General features: G+C 37.1%; 3 protein-coding genes across 3 annotated transcripts in view; 1 reads left to right on the top strand and 2 right to left on the bottom strand.

Moving 5' to 3' along the window:
• Positions 1 to 18553, top strand: part of TFB1M (transcription factor B1, mitochondrial) — a 32798-nt gene extending 14245 nt beyond the window's left edge. Inside the window, exons 6-9 of the mRNA XM_032682223.1 lie at positions 4836 to 4955; positions 15285 to 15412; positions 17565 to 17789; positions 17852 to 18553. Coding sequence (XP_032538114.1) covers positions 4836 to 4955; positions 15285 to 15412; positions 17565 to 17733 — 417 coding nt within the window. The 3' untranslated portion in view covers positions 17734 to 17789; positions 17852 to 18553. The remainder of the gene's footprint in view (positions 1 to 4835; positions 4956 to 15284; positions 15413 to 17564; positions 17790 to 17851) is intronic.
• On the bottom strand, positions 6412 to 11568 carry CLDN20 (claudin 20). Its single transcript, XM_032683970.1, is given in 3 exon segments — positions 6412 to 8742; positions 8745 to 9299; positions 11277 to 11568. Coding segments are annotated over 2 exon segments (657 nt in total). The 5' UTR covers positions 9232 to 9299; positions 11277 to 11568; the 3' UTR covers positions 6412 to 8572.
• The window catches only part of TIAM2 (TIAM Rac1 associated GEF 2), a 168764-nt gene continuing 164665 nt past the window's right edge, over positions 18379 to 22477 (bottom strand). Inside the window, 4 exon segments of the mRNA XM_032682222.1 lie at positions 18379 to 19717; positions 20577 to 20731; positions 21363 to 21450; positions 22185 to 22290. Coding sequence (XP_032538113.1) covers positions 19083 to 19717; positions 20577 to 20731; positions 21363 to 21450; positions 22185 to 22290 — 984 coding nt within the window. The 3' untranslated portion in view covers positions 18379 to 19082.

The raw sequence follows: 22477 nt of genomic DNA, 5'->3' as shown, positions 1-22477 counted from the left end.
GTTTGGATTAGTCCCACCTCAAGCAAAGGCAAACCCATCCGAGGGATTGTTTTTGCTCAAGGACCTGGTTCCACCTGGTGGGTAATGCAAAAAGATGGGGAGACACGTTGTGTACCACAAGGGGACCTAATTTTGAGTGAGAATGGTCTGTAATGTTTCATTGTATATATATATATATATATGTAAGTGTATATAGTTTTAAGGAGACATAGTTTTTAAGGGGGTTAATTTGGGCATGACATGGACGGCATAGAATAAGGGGTGGATAATGTCCTGGTTAGAACAGCTGGGACCGATTCATCACTGAATGGGTATAGCCCAAACTGTGTATTCTATAGCCCTCCATGCCATTTCCCAGAAACTGTTGTCAGTAGAGGCCTGCGAGGGGGGGTGGGGGGGGGGGGAATGTTCCTGAGCACCCTCATATCCTTTTATGGAATGAGCACCCTCATACCCTTTTATGGAATTCCCCGCTCTGAGGGGAGGACTGAACATTCCCACCTGAACTGGAGAGTATATAAACCTGGAGTTTCGGAACCTTTGGGACCACTCGTGGGATCCAGAGGAGGACCGCAGCTCATCGCTCTCAACCTGCAGCTCTTCACCACCCTTGGCCGGACTACAATTACCACTTTTGGTTGGACTGCAGCAGCTCTCCCACTAGCAGGTTTTTCCCCTCTCCCTTTGTTTTGGACTCAAGGGGGGGCCCAGGTAGCACCGCTTTGTTTGTGCCCCGGGGTGCTGGGTTGTACATTTGGGTTTTGTGGGTTATTGCCTGTTGCTTGTCTGTGTGGTCGTACTTATTGTATTATTTTATTAAATTGTTATTCTGACTTGTAATCTCTCTTTGAGTTGGCTTGGTTTCCTCTGCTGGTTAACTTTCAAACCAGCACAGTGATGATGGGTAAGATGCATAGTTTTGTGACAGCAGTAAAAAAATTGGCCTAGCACTGCATGAGAGCGCTCTGTACTTTATATAGCAGTAACCATCTGCATACATCATTGGTGACACACAGATTATAGTGCTTCTGCACCCAGCATAGCTCAATTAGATGCCAAATACCATGCATGCTTAAGTTCTTGTACTTAGAACACTGAGAAGTTAGAAACACTAGGAAATTGAGTCAGCTGTTCAAGGTCATGCATTGAAATGAATGTTAACTGTTGTTGAGTTTACATTCTGGGATCTCTTGATTCTTGTTCAACATCAGTTGAAACAGAGGCCTTCCTTTGAAGACAAAATCATTCATAGTTTTTGGTTTACATTTCCATTATTGATCTGATATCATGAAAGAACATTGTTTGAAAGAGACTACTTGATTTTATGATTAGGAGAAAGAATGATTATTAAGATCCATACCTTTTCTCCAGACCCTCTGGAGTTGCTTACGTTAACCATCGTTATTTGGCATATGCAGTACCAGGAAGGAGAGAACAGTGTAATGCTAATAATAAGGAGTTGGTACTGATACTTTATGTATCTCTGGATTTATAGTCTTGAAAGGGAAATGTCTTAACTCAAAAATTTGGGGTCCTCCTTGGATGTTTCTAAGCTAAGAGCCTAAGTATCAAAGAAAGTCTATGTATATACCATAAGCTCAGCAAAAGGGTAAGATGCTGTCATGGAATAGAGTGATATGCTTTGTAATTAATTAGAATAACTTGATATTCACAGTAAGAAAGTAAAGCAATAGGCTTTTTTATTTATGATCAGACTTTGTTTTGCTAGTATAACAGGGAAAAAATAACCTTTGCCTTTCTTGCTGGTTGTATTTCTTACTTTTCTGTTTCCTTGTAGCACAGCAGTGTTGGTGTGAGTTATGTCAGTATAGACCTACTACTGCAGCCCACTCTGTTCTGATATGATTTAATTAAATGGATTAAAGCTGATAAGAACCAGCAGTTATGTTATATGCTAAATTCTGAGGCCTGTTGAGGAGGATAAGGCCAAACATCTACAGCAGTAAAGTAGCACTCTTGAGTTTCAAGCAGATCATTTTGTTTCTCTGTAGTTTACACCTGTAAAATTATTATTTACTTTGTGGGTAAAAATTTTTACCTTGCCGCAAATTCCTCAATGCTTCATCTTAAACCTGCCACCGAGTCCAGGTAACTTCCCAGCCCACTTCCTTGAGAATGACTCTTATTTCAGTTTGAATAGGAGATCTTCGTCAGTCTCTAATTTTGAGTAGAACTGGGCAGATGGTAGTTGGGAAGTGAGGAGCTAAACTGTTTGATAACTAGAAGAGAGGTGTGTTAGAAGAGCTGAATACTTAATTGTTTTGTATCTAATGTTGCTGTCTATAACACCAGGCAAAAGGTGATAATAAAATAGGAAGTAATTCCGGTTTTTTGAGTGGCATACATAAGAAAAATTGCTATTTTTTTTTTCATAACTGATGTAGGTGAAATATAAATACTTATGTTCTAAAAAATTGCCTTGTTTGGCAAAAAGTGGCTTGTGTACTTGTGTTAAATACTCCTTTATTTGATCAGCTTTGCCAGTCTAATTCATCATGTAGGTTACTTCCTGTGTCAGATTTTGCAGATTCATTTGTAATGGGGTTTTAATATGTATTGATTTAAAGCACAATTTCATGGTACAGCTTTTATTGGAGAACAAAAGAAATAGCTGTTCCCAAAACACAAAATCACAGAATATACCACATTGGAAGGAACCCACAAAGATCAGGTCCAACCCTTAGCGGACCATCCCCAAGACTCGCACCATGTGCCTGACAGTATCATCCAAACGCTTCTTGAACTCTATCAAACTTAGTGCTGTGACCACTTCTCTGGGGAACCTGTTCCAGTGCCCAACTACCTCTGGTGAAGAACCTCTTTCTGATATCCAGCCTAAACATCCCTTGACACAACTTCAGGCCATTTCATGGTGGTTGACAATGAGCAGCATCAGAAGAGATGTCAAGTATCACCTTGATTGTATTCCAGGTTAGGCTTATGAATCTTTTCTTTTGCTTCATGCCTTGCTAAAGTTTTAATAGTAGATGCAAAAATGTTACCTAGTTAGCTGAGTTTCAGCATGATTTACTTGGAGTAGTTTCAGGTACTATCCATATTTAGAAGTAGGGACAAAGAAAATTTTGACAACTGAGATTCAAAACATACAAATATAAGCCAAGTTACAGAATTATGGATACAGACTTTTTAACAAGACCTGTTGTGATAGAACAATGGGTAATGGTTTTAAACTGAAAGAGGGTAGATTTAAATATAAGGAAGTTTTTTACAGTGAGGGTGGTGAAACACTGTAACAGTGTTTCTGTTGAGAGAGGTGGTGGATGCCGCATCCCTGGAAACATTCAAGGTCAGTCAGGGTGAGGCTCAGAGCATCCAGATCTAGCTGATGATGTCCCTGCCCATGGTAAGGGTGTTTGACTAGATGACCTGTGCATGTGTGCCATGCACAGGTATGTTCCTGCTGATGTGGTTGAAGATGTTACTGCCCAGAGGTTGATGATGTTAAGTTATCCCTTCTGTAGCTGAGATGCAGGAGCAACACTTGTTGCTAGGTGGATTTTTTGAGAGAAGTAAAGGTTGGCTTGTTTGAATTGGCATTGGAAGGACTACAAGTGTTGCCATTAGGTCAGTTTCATTTCCACTGTGGAGGTCAAGGAAGCGCATATCTTACTGCATTGTTAGACTTTGCAGTCTGGGTTTTTTTCAGAGAATGATAATGATAGTGGATAGGTTTTTATTTTTTTTTTTTCTTACTGCATTTCCTCTGAAACAGCAATGAGGCTAGTTTTAAATGCTGGCATATGCAAAAAGAATCACTGAGCTTTCTTTCCAAAAAGTCGTTGAAAAGTATTTATTTGCTCTGTGCTGAACTGCCTTTCAGAAGAGTTGTTTAAAAAAATGAGAATCTTCAGCAATAGACTTAGTTTTATTTTTCAGGGGTATATTTAATAAGCATGGTAGCATTTCATGAGTAGGCTTTTTATATGAAACTACATGATGTACAGATGTTACCGGATATGCAAATTGGGGTTTAGTTTTTATTTTTTATAAGGTGGTGGTAAAGAAGAACAGGAATCTTCAAAATTCTCTTTCTGCAGAGTTAATGTAATGTCTTTTATCATTTGAGACTCGTTTTTTGTGTTTAAATCTTATTTGTGCTAGCAAAGCACATAAAATGTATTTCTTGCCTGGTCACAAAAGTGTAGAAAACCTCTGACCAGGCTAGTATTTTAATAGTCTTTGTAAAAAAATTCTTGGGAAAATCAGAGAGTTACTAAATTGAGTTTTATGTATTAAATGCTCTCATGTTAGGCATTCTAAATTTATGTAAAGTAGATGCAGCTTCCTTGCAAATATTGTAAGTGTAGACCAACTAATAATGAAGAAATTTTGGTTTCTAGCTGATCTTGAGTTTATGGAGCTTTGCTTCATCTTGAAGAAGAAAAAAGGTAGTAATATTTGATACAGAAACAATGGAAGGAAAGGATGCGAGAGTACTGTCAGATGGTGTAATGTTTGTTCTGAATCCTGCAGTCAGAATAGTTTTAGTTTTCTCCTGTGTCCATACAAAGTTCTTTTGGCGTACATTTAGTTCTGCAGAAGTTCAAGGAGCTCCTTTTCATGTGCATTTGATTGCAGGACTAATGTTGTGAATCAGCATGGTATCTTAGTGAAATGCTGCTATATTGGAGAAAAAAACTCTAGATCAACCAGGCATACAATTTGATGTGAGTTCTTAACTGTTAACTAGTGGTGGTTTTTTTAATTTGATTATACTGATAATCAGGCTTTAATGTAACTGATCCCTTGGTAAATTCAGTATCACTGATATACATGTTTTGGTTCTCCCATAGAGGCTTACAGCTAATCCAGGAGGTAGACAGCGTAGCAGACTGTCCATTATGGCTCAGCATCTCTGCAGTGTTGAAAACTGTTTCATAATTCCAGGTGAAGCTTTTGTTCCAAAACCAGAGGTAGGTTTTGCTGTATTTATATGGGGGTTTTTTGTTAATTTGTCAGTCAAGCAATGTATCTCATTTTGAGTAAGGAACACAGTTGGCTGCTCTATTTCAGCATCTCCATGCTATGAAGTGGAGTGATGTGAAATTCCTGTAAACGAAGTGTGCTTACTCTTAAGAAGTTGCTTTTCTTTTTGGTTCCTCAGAATTTGACTTTGACCTTCAAACCTGTCTGCAAGATCAGCGTACTTCTTTGGGTGTTTGTGGAGAGGGAGATTAGGATTTAATGGTGGGATAGTCTGCTACTACTGTAGCATTTTTGGAAAGCTTGCTGTTTTACATTTTGCATTTATAAACAGTTTGGGAATTGTGCCTAGAGAATTTGATGGGTCTTTTGAAAGACTGCTTTTAATTTGTCATCTTTATCAAAGATCTCTAATTTTACCATGTTTATAAATCTTTATTTCACCATAGTCATCTTTAGCATATTATACTCCCTCTTGTTTGCTATAGCACTTTGTCACCTATATCCCTTTACCTGTTTAAAAAAGTAACCATCTTTTCTTCTTCCTATCTGTGAGGCAGAGTGAGTCTTTTTGTTGTCCTCTTATCTACTGTCACTGGTTTTTATTAATAGACATATGATTACAGGAATCAAAAATTAATAAATTAGTCTTATTTTGGACAAGAATGTTTTTTTGGTTTGGTTTGCGGGGTTTTTTGTAAAAATTTGTGCCTGACATTAAGTGAGGTCTACTTCCCCTGAATGCATGTGGAAATCATAGGATCATAGAAATATTTGGGTTGGAAGGGACCTTTGAAGGTCATCTAGTCCCATCCCCATGCAATGAATAGGAGCATCTTCAACTAGCTCAGGTTTCTCAGAGCTCAGTCCAATCTGACCTTGAATGTTTCCAGGGATGGGGCAACCACCATCTCTCTGGGCAATATGTTTCAGTGTTTTACCACCCTCATTGTAAAAATTTTCTTCCTTATATCTAATTGATATCAACCCTCTTTTATGTCCTATCAAACTGCTGTTCTGTTTCAGAAATGAACTTGCAGCTTCTTAAAGTCCCTCTTAAACTGGTTGGTTCAGCTCTTCATTACATCTCCATTTCGTCTTATTGCAGTCTCTCTCAAGAGATTTTCAGGCATGTCTCTTGAGAACCTTTGGAAGGTTATTCTCTCTCATTTATCACAAAATTCTAGTGTTATGGTGGTGGTTTCTCAATGGCAGATGCAATTTGAGTATTAGTAGTGCTAGTGTAGCCAAAAGTTTTGTGCAGCCTGTGTCTCAGAATTGGGAAGCTATAACTGATATTCCCATTTTCCTGTACTGAAAAGGCCACAGTTGACCAAGAGAGAAGTAACTTACAAAGTTTTGACAAATATCTTAGTTTAAGCAGATCCTACAGTTAGTTGGTACTCTGTTGAATAAAAAAACCAGTACCACTAAATGCAAGCATATTTTTATTTAACATATTTCTTTGAGTTAAAACAAGAATTGCTTATACTGCAAATGCAGAAAGTACAATTTTTTCAGACAGAACTGGCACCTGTTTTCACTATATTTTGTTTCCTTCAAACTCCTGTTATAGATTGATTTTTCTCAATACATCTTCTCATAGAACCTGTCTCCTTGGAAAGGTCCTTCAGCATGTTGTGAATGAAGGGCTCAGTGCTTGATTTTTTGTTTCATAACCATACAAAGTTCAGGTACTTCTGTATAAAGTTTCAGGAAGAAAAATTTCTAGTGCATGTAACCGATGAATACTTCATTTTGCACATAGGATGCAATTATTACCTTTCTGTTATGCCCTCCTGTAAATTGATGCCTTTTGGTTATAATTTTACGGATGTTAATTTTAATTAATATACATAACAATGATCACATCTAAGTGTCACGTCAAACCCATTATTAAAGGTGGAGATGCATGTTTGTGAGAATGAGTTGTTTACCTCAATTCTCACAATGTATAAATATTATTTCAACAATACTATGAATGTTGAGACATAAAAGACTTGGTTTATGGAATGGAATGGTGCTCTACGACACTGTGTCTAAGAAAAGAAAATTTGGCTTTTTGGTCATAGTTAAGACTCTGCAATACCAAATAACTGGTGATAGTAATTTTAGGAATAGTACAAAACAAACTCCTTGATTGATACATAGGAAACTCAAAATGGCTGTAACAGTAGTAAAAAAAGCAGATGTAATGCCATTTTATGTATGAAGAATGAAGACTCTCTGTGAATAGATTCTTTACATGTTAAACTCATAAAACAGTCTGCTTTCTAAAATGCTATAGCAGAAGATCTTACTTCTTCCAACTTAATGAACATATAATGTTTAGGCTCCTTCATACTGCTTTAGCAAATTTCAGGCTAGTAACATGGGAAATAAAAGTTGTGTATAAATATGCAGAATAAATAGCAGTTGGTTTTATCGAAAGACTCATCCAGCGTTACCATATTCCTAAATTTAAAGGCCTGAATCGTACCCCTTTTCCTTCATCAATATGGTTGTTGTTTAGGGAAGTATTTAGATACAACATACCTTGCCAGTGACTAATACAAAACAAAATCTATGTGGTGAAAGAGAAGGTTAAGGGATTTAAGATAATTATTCAAAATAAGGGAGTTAAGAAAATAAATAATGGAGCTGTCTTATGATTGTTGTATGCTACATTTTACAGTAAGAGAATACATGGGAGTGGACCTGAAAGAGACCCTACAGGGGTTTATATGCTGTGTGTTAAAATTTGCAGGTGTTTTCAGAGTTATGGTTACATTTCTGTTGTTGTATTGCTCCTCGTTATCTAACATTCATTGTGCAGTGATAGATTAGTAGCAATTGGTGAATGTCCAGCAGACATTTCTTAACAATAATCAATGAAACCCACAGCAGGTGGCAGTTTGAGGTGCGAGAGCTGTGTTTGGCAAGATCTAAATGATACTGCTGATTCTTCAGTCTGATATGCATATATCAGTATACAGCATACAGTGCAGCTAAGGTTTGGAGCCATGAGCTTTTGTTGTGGTTTTTTTTTTGTTTGTTGGGTTTTTTGTGGTGGTGGTTTGTTTATTTTTTTTGTTATGAAATCTAGTTACGAGGCAATTTACAGTTGAAAATGAAAGGCAGATGTGTCTGCTTTTTAAAAAACATTGAATTGGGCTTCTTGGACAAATAATGTTTGAGCTTCTTTTCCTTGCATCATAACTAAGATAGGGATAAAAATGTAAAATACACTATAAAATGTTACGTTATTGAAAGCCTGATTCGCTAAATAGAAAGCAGTTAGTCTTTAATCATCTTTCCTATAACAAGACATCGGTACCTTAATTGTACAGTCAGTTATGTTTGAAAATAGTTCCTTTTTCTTCAGTAAATGCTACGTGGAAAGTCAGCATGGTTTGAAAAATCAGCAAAATAAAGTACTTTTGTAGCAGACCATTACCATTTTTCTACTTCTTTCCTTCTTGTGGATGCCCCTATGAATTAAATACCTTGCATAAACATAACTGCAACCCAGATATAGGAAAAGTTAAGTGCTTGGTTATACATTCTTTGAAATAATCAAACTACAATTAGCGCATAAAAAACCCCTTGAATGGATAGAAGTAACTATTTACACATAGTCCTTCAGGTTGTAACCTTCATTGCTCTCCTGCTCTGTGGATGGGAAATGGTGCTGCTTTGGAGGGTAAATCCATCCTCCTTGCTGCTTGTTAAAACACGAAGTGCAGAAGATCACACCTGCGATAAGCAGAAAGCCTGCTGAAATGAATCCTGTATAACTGCTCCTCCTGGTTCATGTTTACTGCTCTCTGGAATGGTCTGGTCCAGAAAATTTGAAATAATTTCTCTTGTGTACCAGGATGTTGGTACTAAACCAGAGATTCCTGCAAGAATGAAGCAGATTCCTCCAGCAAAACAAGCGTGACTTTTGCTGTCACTGTCCCCTCCCAACTTTGTGCATTTCATTCCAACTGTAGTGATGCAGATCCCAAATGCTGATAGGATACAAGACAGTACCATGGTGGTCCGTGCAGCCTGGATGTAGACGGGGAGAGAGAGAATGGAGTATTTCAGGGTACAGCTAAACATCCCAGTGCTGTACCACGTGCAGTCCATCCAAAGTCCTTGCATCTGTGTTATAGCTGTTATGATATTTGAGCCAACATCTGCATTTACCTTCCAGTTTGGTAGCAGGGTGGCCGCGATATCTCCAAAAACACCAAACAAAGCCAGAATAAAAGCAAAGAACTGCAGACTTGCTGATGCCATGATGATTATCTGCTGTCACCTTTTGTCTGTCTTTTCTCTCGAGAAAATGAGTGCCAAGCTGTAGCCCTCTGTGTAATAGGGAAGGGGGGGGAGGAGAAGTACGAGGGGGAAAAGGAAAAGAAATCAGCAAACAAAAAACGCTTGCCTTTAAAATCAGAGCTGTCTGAATGAATATCTGAACGCGACCCTGCAGCAGCTGAGCAGCTGTACACAAGGTACTTGAACAGAAATGATGGCAAATGGGCAGTGTTTTAGAATTGCTTGTAAAAAGGAGCTGCTGCCCTTTCATACATGATTGCAAGCCATCAAGCAAAACTTATTTTACTGCAGTGGGTTTTGGTAATAGCAGACAGATTGCAGGCTTACTAGATAAATATGCATTGTAAGGGGAACATTAGGAACTTGCAGATTAGAAGTCATTGCGGTAGAAAAACACAGGTAGAAAATATATTATATTCTTCAAGTACCTTATTTGTTTGATGGCTGTTGTCAGCTCCTGACTATTGACTATTTTATAGTAATGTATACTGTTATACTCTCTCTTGTGTAAACTGTGGTTAAAGGTAACCCTTTATTCCTGTTACTTAAATATTACCTGTTCAGCTTTTTAATAACTGTTACAAAATTTCTTAGTTTTGAAGGAGAATAAAGTTGAATTTAGTTTTTGCAGTATGTTCACAATTTAGTCACATGTGACTTTTCTAAATCAATATTTTATTTTCAGTCAGTGATTCCCATTCCTTGACTTAGAGCAGCAGTATTTAGCAAGTCATTAGAGTGAATATGATCTGCTTCTGTCGCTAAAACGTTTTTTTTTTTCAATACTGGTATGAAACAACTCATTTGTGGAAGTGTATTTTTTTAATCAGTCTCCTGCCTGAAATAATTTGCAAATTTTCCACGAAGTGGCAGTTTTAAAAATTCATTAAAAAAAGCTCCCTGCTATTCTTGCGTAAAGAGTCCAATTTCATTTGACAGATGAGAACATTTTAGGCAGTATGATAACTGTGCACCTGGGAAGATTGAACTTCTGCGGTTACATCAGCTGGACTGTTGGGGTAGCAGATGAAGAACAATGGTTTGAAATGTCTGAGAGGAGGATTAGAAGTGGTGCCCTGCCCTGCCTTTTGTGTGGGGCTGTATAATTGGCAGGTTTTGTCTTTTATCATAAATAAAAAAGGGCAAACCTCAGTCTGGATTATGCTAAGATATTCTATCTAAATATGAACAATAACATTAAAATTGGCCTTAAGCATTAGAATTTTTGAAAAACCATAATAATAGGGAATAAAATTGAAATAAGTGGAACGCAAAATATCTGTAGCATTGTACTCATTTCAGTTCATGATACATAAGACAACAAGGTTTGATCAACATGTTCTATCACTCTTTAGTGCCACTACTTAACTAATAATATATTTATCCTCTATAAATATAATTATATTTAATATTATTATTCTCTATAATAGTATAATATAATCCTCTAGATCCTCTATACAATATATAATTTATATATTTATACTTTAATTTTTATATTGTACTTATTTCAGGTAATGGTTCAAGGATATGTTAAGTCTGTCCAGCATATATATATTAAAATGCTTATAGTTAAGGTGAGAATATTAACAGCTACTCATTTTTAAAATCTTACTTCAAAGAACTGCCTATTTCCAAATCCCTCCACTTTGTTCAGATGTGAAGAGGTGCTGTGGCAAATACATATTATTTGCTGTACAGGCCCATGGAAGAGGTGGCTTAACTTCCCTTTACAGAAGGAACTGACACGTCCGGGTAGCTCAAAACTCATTCAAAAACATATTCTGGAACAACTAATTAGGGTCTTGAGTCAGCCTTTCTCATTGCTTCCCTTTTAAAATTTCAGTATATACAAACATGCAAGCATAAATGCAAAACACTGCAAATGGTAGCCACACATTACGTTTAATTGGATGAACCAAGTTAAAGGCATGATAAGTTCAAGTATAAGCACTACAGTTGTAATTAAAAATACAGTCACGTTTCATTCCTGTTTGTGTAGGACTTACTGCTGGATGTGAGGTCTGAGATGTTTTCTTCACTGTAGATGTCCTGGAAAATGCAGTTTCTCTTGAATGGAACTATCCCTTCTCATATAAAACTGCATTGGCATGTATTAACAAAATTTCTTGGAATGTTTTTTTTTTTTTCTGTTCTCTACAGCAAGTGCATTACTGCTGTTTGTTCTCTCTCTTAGTTCCATCTACCCGAGAATAAAGGAGTACTTTGTTTAATGAGTTTGTTTGAAAAAACATTCAGTAAGGGAAAGCAAAGAGATTATGGAATAAAACAGACAGAGGCCCTTAGTCCTAAATACATAATGATGTTCAGGTTCTGTGATGAAAAGTGTGAACAGTGATTAAACAAAGTAAAATCTTGAGAATCCAGAAACTGTAGACTTATAGAGTGGGGGAGGAAATCATTTAAATTGCACTGAGAGCCAAAGAGTTTTGTTGTTTGACAGTTTGTTTTTTTTCATCACAGATAATCTTATTAAAAGTTTAAATTTCCTAGAAAAAAAACTGTGCAATTTTTTTTAATTTTAATTGAAACAGCAGGGCATTTTTCTTCAACTACAGGCTTTATTTATCTGTTCCTGATAGCTTTAGCCTTCCGTAGGTCGTCTTATAACTTGTTACCTTTGTATGAGGCTGTATAAAAGAATGAAGGAATAAAGCTACTAATAAAGGTTATGCGGTAACTGCAGCACATTGGAGAAGTGGGCTTGACAAGTTGGTGTGTGAAATCAAGAAGTTAGGAGAAAAGTCTTGCTCATTGCAGCAATGATACACCCATAGGTTCTGTACCTGACTTCTGGTTTCCTGTGATTCTCTTTGTGAGCCCAGTGTGAATGGAGTTATTACAAAGCTGTTCTTACCAGAAATTATTGCTGTTAGTGAGTGGCGTAGTTACTTTGTGCTGGAAGTGAACCAAAAGTAAACTCTCATATAGGAACAAGTTTGCTCTGAGATGCACATGTCTGGTGTTAGACCTAATATTTGTCTGTAGTAGATAGATAAAAAGCTGCTGTTGAACACTTGGATTGTGAAAGTGCTGGCTTAGAACTATCTCAGTAGGATCTCAAGCAGTCTGTTTTAATGAATTTGTAATATGTTCTGCTTAGGTTTCAGTTCCCTATGAGTAAACTGCAGCCTGAGGAAAGGTTATGTGGGTTTGATTTTAATATAGCCCTGTCCCAAGATACATGTATTGCCCATTATGAGACCTTTATTGTCAACAATTAGTAAAAACTGTCTCACTTGAGTTTATTCTGATTTAAAGTGTTGATTTCATTAGCAAGGCAGCAGACTTGCCTGGATTAAATTGTACTCTGTCATGTGTTCCTCCCACCCTACCAGAACATAAATCTTCATTGTACAGATACACTAAAACAGTAAGGGATGAATAATTGCTGTACTATTGACAGTTCAGGATAGATCAATTGAATGATTTTCATATTCATTAATTTGTAAGATTTGAGTGCTATTTTGTAAATATTTTTAACATACTTGGTGGGGTGAAAAGTGTTATTCATAAAATTGTCATCAAATTGACTTGTGTATTTTAAGTGCTCTTGTGTACTTTATTGGCTTTCATAATTCTACTCTTTATTTTATGCATATTAAAAAGGTTAAGGAAAAATAGCATTTATAATTTTAAAGGAGTGACCAATTACAAATGAAAAGTTTTCCCCTATATCTGTTGCTATAGTAACCAGGCAGCTTTCCTGGGGTCCAAAGAAAACAGCCTCTATAATGGAACTGAGAAGTGCTGTGTTTTGTTTCAGAATCAGAAATTATTGCCCACTGGCCTTGAGATTGCAAATTGAACTGTTTGGCTCTGAAGTGGTACACTGCATCTAGATTGTGTTCTTTTCTCCTTCAGAAATTTTTGTTAAAGACACAGTTCTAACTCCCAAAGAGCCCTCATTTCTCATGAGCAGTTCTGCAAAATTGAAGTGACTGGGAGATGCCACAGGGTCTCTGGTTGTTTTCTTTCTTACCCCTAATTTTGTGGGGGAAATACCTAGATTTATTTCTTGACAATACACAAATGCATGTGTAAATAAGCCCTTAGTACATGTGAAGTATGTATTTTCTCTGTTCAAAAAGTTTTTTCTGTATTCCTATGGTCTTCTTCATAGGTAACAGCAACCTGTGGCAAAGGCAGAAGCTATGAATAGTTGAAAATTAAAAATCTGCTTTGGAAAATACATGTATGTGCATTTCACTGCAGATTCCATATGTCAAGTTTCTTTGTCACCTGATTTTTAAATAAGTTCTTGTGCTTCACATTTTAGTAATTTTAAGTGTTTTTTCTGCCTTATTCTTAATTCTAGCTCTCAGGAAAGGTGGAGAAAAAGAGAAAAAACATTCAGTAACATAAACTGAGATCAGTAGTGCTAATGCTGGAAACGTGCTCTGGTTCTTTTTTTTTTTCATCAGCACCATTAATTGGTATTTTTCTTTCCTTTCTCCGCCCAGTGTTTTCTTCAGCTTTGTAAGTTCTGTCTACATGAAAAACCTAATGTTGTTTGGATTTTATGATTCTGTTGAAATATAGTACTTTGTGCGTTGAAGCAGTTGTACTGGGTAGATGTACTTGACAGCTGAGCTGTTCCCACTGAAAGAACAAATTGGATGGATAGTACCTTTGTGTCAGAAGAATATGTCCACATCAGAGGTTGCTATGAGCAGTTTGGTTGAAGCAGTAGGTAAAACCTTTCAAGTACCCTCGTGATCTGGGCTATCTCAATTGGTACACTGAGTGTGTGCTTAGAGCAGCAGCTGTTCTTTAGCCTGTGTGTGTCTCTTATTTCAATCAGAACTAGCCATCTTCAGTTCAATGCCAATTGAACATCATCTGTTCAATGGCATTCATAGAACAGATTCTATGAATCGTTCTATGAATGCCAATATTGGTTGTCAGACCTTTTAAAAAAATGAACGATTGTCCATCATATTAGTAGACTCTTTTAATAAGAGACTGAATATCTTTTAAAATCCGGTACTTAAAAATTTTTAGTCATTCAGTACCAGTACTTGTACAAATTGTACAAATTTTCAGTGTGCTCTTCCACAGAATGTTTTCCTTTTTATTGTTGTTAATATTTAGTTTGGAAGACAAACTTCTTTATTCATTACTGTGCAGAACTGGATTTTAGCCCAGCTTCTGTTTTTTAATCAGAAGTCTGAATTCAGGGCATTTCTAATATAATACAGTGTCTCTGTAGTTGCATCTCATATAGATATATACATATAAAAAACCATAAAATGTGCACATATAACCTCAGTCTCTTTTCAGACACAGGGAAAGTGACTGTTCTGTCAGCCAAGCTGATTTTAGAACTATAAAAGAATATATACAAGCTTACCTGTGTGGAATCATTCAAACCTAACTTTGGATTAAGTGTGATACACAGTTTAAATACAGAGTTGTGTGATCACTTAAGATGAGTGCAAACTTATTTCTACTACCATTCCTTTAAATAGGCTTGCATTTTAATAGTATGTTGAAAAGTAATTCCTTGGCTTACATTTAGAAGAGCCCTAGAGCACAGAAAACATACAGGGAATGAGTTCGATTTCTAATTATAATACAATTTTCTCCAGCTGCCCTTCAGCCTGTATATCAAATATTGTCTAATTTGTGTATTATGTCAGAATTGTCTTGTGGAAGGATCTGAAGACAGAAGTGCTAATTACTTTCCAGATTATATGGAAGCTGCTTTAGGTGGAGGAAGTGCCATGGGGAAAAAAGAACCAAGTACTAATGGCATTTGAACTAATTGGAAATATGTAGATAACTAAGACTAAAATTACGTAGGGCCTTGAAAGCTAAATCTTTATATCTTTATATTCAATACTATGACACTGGTCCACTGCACAGCTGTGTTACCTGTCTCAATAATGTCTTCCTATCTTGTACCTGTTTTTCTGATGTCTGGCCAGTTAACTGAGAAGTAATGTGTACCAAAGGAATATGTGTACTCAACTTTATCTTTCTTTTCCATATAGGTGGATGTGGCTGTGGTGCATTTCACTCCATTGGTGCAACCAAAGATACAGCAGCCGTTTGAGCTAGTAGAAAAAGTGGTTCGAAGTGTTTTCCAGTTTAGAAGAAAATACTGTTTCCGTGGACATTGAGTAAGGATTTTTAATGAAAAAATTCTCAGATAATGTCTTTGTAATGCATCAGCTACTAAATCAGTTAGCTATGCATTTGATTTTATTCCTCCCATTTTACATTTGTCATTATAGTTTCATTAGATCTTTCCATTTCAGAATTTCTGAAGACAAATTTGGAGATTAATATCTTTCTGATGTAATTATATAATACTTACTTGACATTTTTGTTAGTGCAGTTGTTGTTAAAATCACTAGAATAAATTGGTCATCTTTTCAGTATTTTGTCTCTCTCAGAATGAAAACAACCCAGCCCAACCACAAAAATACTGCATGATTAAGTTAAAAACCAAAAGTATCAAAATTCAGAATCAAGATGGCAGTGTGAGGAAGTTTGATGGAAATTTGAAGAGAACATCATCGTAGCAAATTTTACTTATTTGGGGATAATGTCAAAAGGTCAAATTCTTGTTTCTGTGCTTGCCTTTTATTGAGCGCTTACTGGCTCTTTTAAAATCCCATGTCTTACTGAGGAAATTTACTAGGTTCTCTAATGTGAGAAACTTGCAGTCTCCTTCGCCAGAGGTCCTGTTAAAACTCCAGCATAGCCACGTGTCTGACTTGGTATGGGCAAACCCAGCACTCCGCACTGTAGAATTTGTGACAGATGCTGTTAGGACTAGAAGGATGCTCCAGCAGCTTGGCTAGCTGAGTTTGTTGGGCATAGTTTTGGGTGTGATTCAGTCTAGAATTAGAGTGGATGCCACCTTACTGAACTACAAGCCTTATATGTCACTATTGAAGGTGAACAAAGAATTTTGCCTCTAGTTTTGGTTGATTTTTTTTCTCGAGGCCATGATGCCACTGATGTCTGGGATGCAGACATTGGATCTAAAATGATACTGATTTGCCTGTGTTAAGGTTTGAGTATGCATTTGGAGATGTTTAGAAAAAGAAGTATCCAAAGTCCTAGATTGATTTGTATTTGATTTACAGGGTGGTGGGTGGCTTTCTTTTTTTCTTCTTTTTTTTGTGTGTGAAAGAATGTTTCAGTGACAGTGTAAGCAGAAGGTGTGTGCATCAGCCTATCTATGTTATGTACAATATTTTTGCCAAAGCTGAAAAAAAAGAAACCCACTATTGTGTAATCTCAAATTGCTAATAACTGCTTTACATTCTTTTGAGGCAAGGAGGGGTGAATCTGAACTTTTGGACATCACGTATTCCCTAGCAGCTTATCATACTTTAGCCCTAGTATGCAGCTAAGAAACACAATCCTCTTACTCTTTAGCTGACCTGAACAAAATAGCAAATTTAGTGTAAAATAAGCTGCTAAGTTCATTTTAAAGGTTATCTATCCACATATAGTGTATAAAAACAAGGTATAGAATCAGTTCACATTGTCTGCAAATTCTGGCTCCAGGTATGTCTTTTAAACTACCCAATCAAAGAATTACTTGAGGGGTATTGAAATAAGGATCGATCCATTTTTAAACCTTGCTGGACTGGATGCTGAACTAATGGGTTAACATTTTAGATATTATATATGTATCATAGGTACAGCTTGAAAATTGAGACACACACATAAACCATGCCTTTCTATAAAGAATGACAGAGCGAACCCAAATTTAGGACTCCTGCCATATTCTCCAGTTCTAAATATTAAAAATTGTACGGTTAATTAATAGTCTTCTCCTACTTCTTTGCCTTTTTTTTCCTGGCATTAGAATTATGATATAATGACAAGTGATAACAAATATCTTGTCCCATTGGAATGAAATGGTCTGAAAGAAAGTCATACGGTTTGGATCTGATCTGTTTTGCACAGTTTAATCTGTTGTTGCTTTCTAAATATGAGACTAATTCTAAGAAGCTTCGTGCTGGTATCCATACCCAAAGCTCTTTTTAATGTTAGCAAACAGGGACCACCATGCATGGGTTTAATATATTTATGTATGCTTTTCTATGGTGTCATAATTTGCATTTGCAGAAAAAGGACCTTCATATGTTTCCATTTGCTTAGATAATGAGTTATATTAAGAGTGCCAGAGCTAAAATAAGACATAGCTAATAGTAAACCATATTAAGTAAATTCCATGTTACTCTTAAGGGAAAATTAATTGTCTGTCTGAATTGTTTGAATTTGGGTTTTTTTCTCCCTGCACCTTCTAGGACCTTGTTTCCTGAAAGTGGACGTTTGAAAAGAACAGAACAGCTGATGATGACAGCAAATGTTGATCCAACTTTGCGTCCTTTTCAGCTCTCCATGTCCCAGTTTAGAAATCTGTGCAATACATACAGGAAAATGTGTGATGAAGACTCAAGCCTTTTTGTGTTTTGACTATAGAGAAGACTAAAGCAAAAGAAGACAAGGAATTTACTTAAAAGTACTATCAGGGGAAGAGAGATAGTACATGTCAGGGGAAGGAAGAGGATGGAGAGGTCCAGCTGGAGAGTGTCCTGAACAACTGAAGAGGAAGATCAGTTGTAACAGTGTAATTGCAGCAGACTGATTTTTTTATTAGTTTTAACTCCTTGATCTAGAGGTGTTGATTCAGTAAAAGGAGGCTTCTATATTCCTACAGCTGTGTGGGTATGGAAGAACTACTTTTGAGAAAGTGGTAAAGAGAGAGGGCAGCTCTCTCTTATTCTATTCAGCAGCAGACAAAAGGGAAAAGACAGTCCAGGTTATTTTTACTTCAGGGGAATTACTAGAACACATACCAGGAAACAAGGTATGTTGTGAGACAGGTAATTAAGTTGTGATACTTCTGAAATAATTGAGTCTTTATGAATGAAAGTGCATTACTGAAATGTAAGAAAAATACTTTTCATACTTCCATGTAAGACGGTGTTTGGGTTTTTGTGCTTTTGTATCCTGGAACATCCTACTGTACAGAGTAATCTAAAAATAGAAGCCAAGGCTTTTATAAATACGCTCAAGTGACTGGCTTATGGGAGGATAAAGTGCGCCAATTGCCTCAAGGTCTGCTAATACTCTTCTCATTTATGCAGAGGCAAAGAATTTGGTATTTAAAGCTCCAACTAGAGAAAAGCAGCACGATAAAAAGAAGAAAACATGGCTAAGTACAATACTTATTTGTCTTTTACTGTACAGATTGGTAGAGAAAATAAAAAATACAGTCAAATAAAAGATTACAGGCCAAGCTTTGTTTTTGTATTTACACATATATATAAAGTATAAACAGCATTGAAACATACAAAATGAAACTTCTGCACTGTTGTGCACTAAAACACATTAAAATAACTTAATTCTGCTTTAAATAAAGCAAACATGAAAACCAAAGAAATAAAATGCCCAAGGTATTGAAAAATTTATTTTGCAATGCTACTTTCCATTGTAAAGCCCTCTGCCACTCACTAGCACCTCTTCCACGTTACTTAAAATACTAATGAGGCCATCCCCAAGAACACTACATCATCTTAATAACTGCTTGAAAGGGATGAACTAATTTACAGACCTTGGCCAACTTAATCTATTTTTGATCTACAATAAATTAAAATAACTTAAGAATCCTTTACAGCTGTTTTTGTGGAAAAATGTATTAGTGCACAAAATCAGATAGTAGTTTTCCTGCAGCTTCCATGAATTTACTAGTTTTAAAACAAAATGTTTGTTGAATTTTTTGTGGACTTCAAATGAATATTTTAAATAATCTGCTTAGAAAGCTAGGATTTTCCATGCCTCTCCACAGCTTCATAAAAACAATCTTCATTAACTACAGATGTTAAACTCTGAACACTAAATTCTCTCTCTAAAATAGAGTTCAGATCCAGGTTTGCAGCATCAGAGTGACTGTCAAGGGACTGGTGACGTTCTTGCATTGCCATTAAAGTTCCTCTATTACGCTTTGTGCTGTTTACTTTTCTCTTCACTGGGCAGAAATGGCCACGCACAAGCTTTGGATGCTGTCCTATCTCAAAGCCATCTCCCTCATTTTCAGCAGCCTGATCCCGTTCAGGGTCAGTACTGGGTTCCTCTGAAATCTTCAGCCGCTGAAACTGTATTTCAATGTCTTTTGTAGGACTGCCCTTCTTCAGGCTCTGATAATCCTCCTCCTCATCACTGAGAATATCAGATTCTTTGACAAGAACATTAGAAAAGTCGGATGCACAGCTCTCTACATGTTTATTGGGAGATGAGTTTTTGGGCTCCTGTATGTTCTCAGAAGTGTGGCAGCTGCTGCTCTGAGTACTGCTGCTCAGGCTGCACTCATCAGAGTCCTGAAAGGTACCTTTCCCCGGGTCACCATTCCACTCACTACTGGATGAATTCTTCAATACCTTCAAGGGCCTTGTGGAAGCTGTGCAGAGGAAAAATGCAGATTTATTTTTTTCACCAAAACATCAGCTGGTTACACCTTCTACCTCAGTAGCCCACTTATGATTACAGTGTACGCAGTCTCATTTGATAATCATTCCAAGTCAGATGTGCCAGCACTCTGATACTGACTGTGATCCCGTGCCACAGTTTTCATTACAACTACCCCAGAGCTATGTGCTTGCCTTCCTGTGCAATATGTAAAAAATCCTCCACAAATTGTAGTCAATAAATTACACACTTCTGCAGGAAGGAAAGACTGATTCAGGCACCTCAAGCACTGGAGGGTCAGAATGTAGGCAGAAGTTGAACTTTTCCAGATCCTGCGATGTTAAGGGGATTTTACAGAGGACTGATCAGAAAGACAACTTGAAATACTAGTAGGTGCTCATTTAACTAAAGCCTATACTTAATTAGAATATCTGGTGGGATGCAGATTTAGTGCACTGAAAGAAGCAAGACCTCTGCCTTTTTCAGGTTGTTTTGCTATAAATGGTATGAGGGCTGAGTTACTAAAGGGAAAGAACAGAGGAAAGAACACTAATACCATGCCAAAGGGAGTCTGTTCCTTCCCAGCAAAATTAATTTGGGCCTTATTAAGTCTTCCCTGAAGAGTGCTAATGACATATCACAGTGTGGGGAGGGGGGATAGCAAACTTGCTTATCTCATCTAGCCCTTGTCAAGCACTGAGTGGTGGAGAAACTACCTCCTCCCCAGCCTAAATAAAGCCATGGGATTTGCGGGTCTGACACACGGCACTCTACAGTCATGGTAATAATTGCAAACCTTCTGCCAGCACTGAAGTCCAGGCTATTTTTCACTTTGAGAAGGTGTTTCTTACCCAATTTGGCTGTTGCAGGTACACGATTTTTGAGTGGGACAAGGCGATCTTTACAAGTTTTCTCCAGCGGTAGTTCACATTTTATGTGACGTCTGAAATTCTCCCGCAAAATAGAACGGATCACCTTCACAATGTTACTTTTGTTCTCAGAATCACTGCAAGTTTAAAAAAACAGAGAGCTTAATTTTCCCCTCTGAAATAAGACACTGGGATAAAATCTACTCCTTCCTTTCTGCTGATGTACTTTAGTGCAGTGGGTTTTTTAATAGTTATATTAGTAGTGGGCTTGCAGCTATCACAAAATCATAGAATGTTTTGGGTTGGAAAGGACCTCAAAGATCATCTAATTCCAACTCTCCTGACACGTGCAGGGATATCTTGACATGTTGTTAGGCATTTCACATACCTTGTGTTTCGAGATCTTGGTTACTTCCTCTTAGAAAACGATGACAGGTAAATTCTGTACCAAGGAATCACCACCTTAAGTAGTTCTTTATAAGAAAGTAATTTCTGCTAACCAACTGAGAGTCTGATCAAATCAATTACTTTGCTCATACCATACTGGAACTTATGCTCATATATGCACAGATTTCTGATGCTGGATCACTGCACCAATTCACTCCCTTTTGAATTTTTATACTTTATGCAGTTAAACACTGATGTAGTGTTTGGCTTCAAAGAGTGAGTGCTGCATCAAAACTGCTGATGAAAAGGTGACATGGGGGAAAACCTTTTTTTAATTCCATTAATGTGATTTGTGAAATACAATCTCCACATAAAGCTTACCTGCTGCACAACTGAAAAATTGTTTCTGGCCTGCCTTCTAGTTCTGACTTGGTGTGAATCAGTTCCCAGATACAGCTGTTCTCTGTTCCTGTGCATGGAAGGAAACATTACTTGTGTATATACTTCACAAAGCCTTTGGCAGTAGAAAGACCAAGCTCCTCACTCCTGAAGGCAGTGTTAACATAGCCATGTGTGTATCCCCAGAAGATCTCACCCAAGATGGAACGCAACAAAAAGTCCCCTGAGTGCTCCTGTTGGGGCAACCTAGCACTGCCTTTGATAACTTCTCTCTTGAAGACTTGCTTTCCCCCATTCTTCCTGCTTCTCCATGCCTTCCAGCCCTAGAATGCCTTCACCCAGGTGTGCAAAGAATTTATTTGTTTAAAGAACTTGTGGCACTTTATAGAACATGCAGGAATGGATAGGAGCATAAAGATCAACTTGAAAATAAGAACATGGGCCTCTACTACCACAAATTACAGTCAACTTTCCCCTGTTTGGAAAAACATGAGGATCAGCGCACACACAGCATCCGGGTGTCACCAGGATGTCAACTATGGTAAATCACCTTCCCGTTATTGGGGATTTCTATTCTGTCATTCCTTTGCATCTTCCTGAACTCATGGAAGAAATCAACATAGCAAACTAAGAAAGTCTGTAAATGTTTCAAGCCTGTACCCCCTGACTGCAGAGACAGCAGTGCATAGTATTTTCTCTACACCTGCATATTCCCAGAGGCTCCAGAAAGACATATGGAAGAAGCAGTATTACAGAATCCCAGAAAAGCATTTAATACTAAAGTATTTAGAGCAAGAGAGTTACCTGCTGTGTTCCCCAGTCGAACTTGAAGAGCAGATAAAGGAATCAGCCAACGAAATTTAAATGGATCCAAGTCCCCATAATTATGTGCAGCACGAACATTAGTAGGCTGCAAAAAGAAAAACAGCAAGGATATTTCTAAGAAGTAGGAGAAAAAAAGTAGTGGTGTTTTGTGTTACTCTTAAAAGGCCTGCCTCTGAAGAGAAACTAAATTCATTACACTTTCCTTCAGTCCCCTAAAAATGTGCTTGTAAGTGTAGTTGAAATGGTGATAGACACAACCTTTGGAATTTATA

Source organism: Chiroxiphia lanceolata, chromosome 3 (genome assembly GCF_009829145.1).
Source record: "Chiroxiphia lanceolata isolate bChiLan1 chromosome 3, bChiLan1.pri, whole genome shotgun sequence".
Taxonomy (NCBI): domain Eukaryota; kingdom Metazoa; phylum Chordata; class Aves; order Passeriformes; family Pipridae; genus Chiroxiphia; species Chiroxiphia lanceolata.
This window is presented reverse-complemented; position numbering and strand designations above follow the sequence as displayed.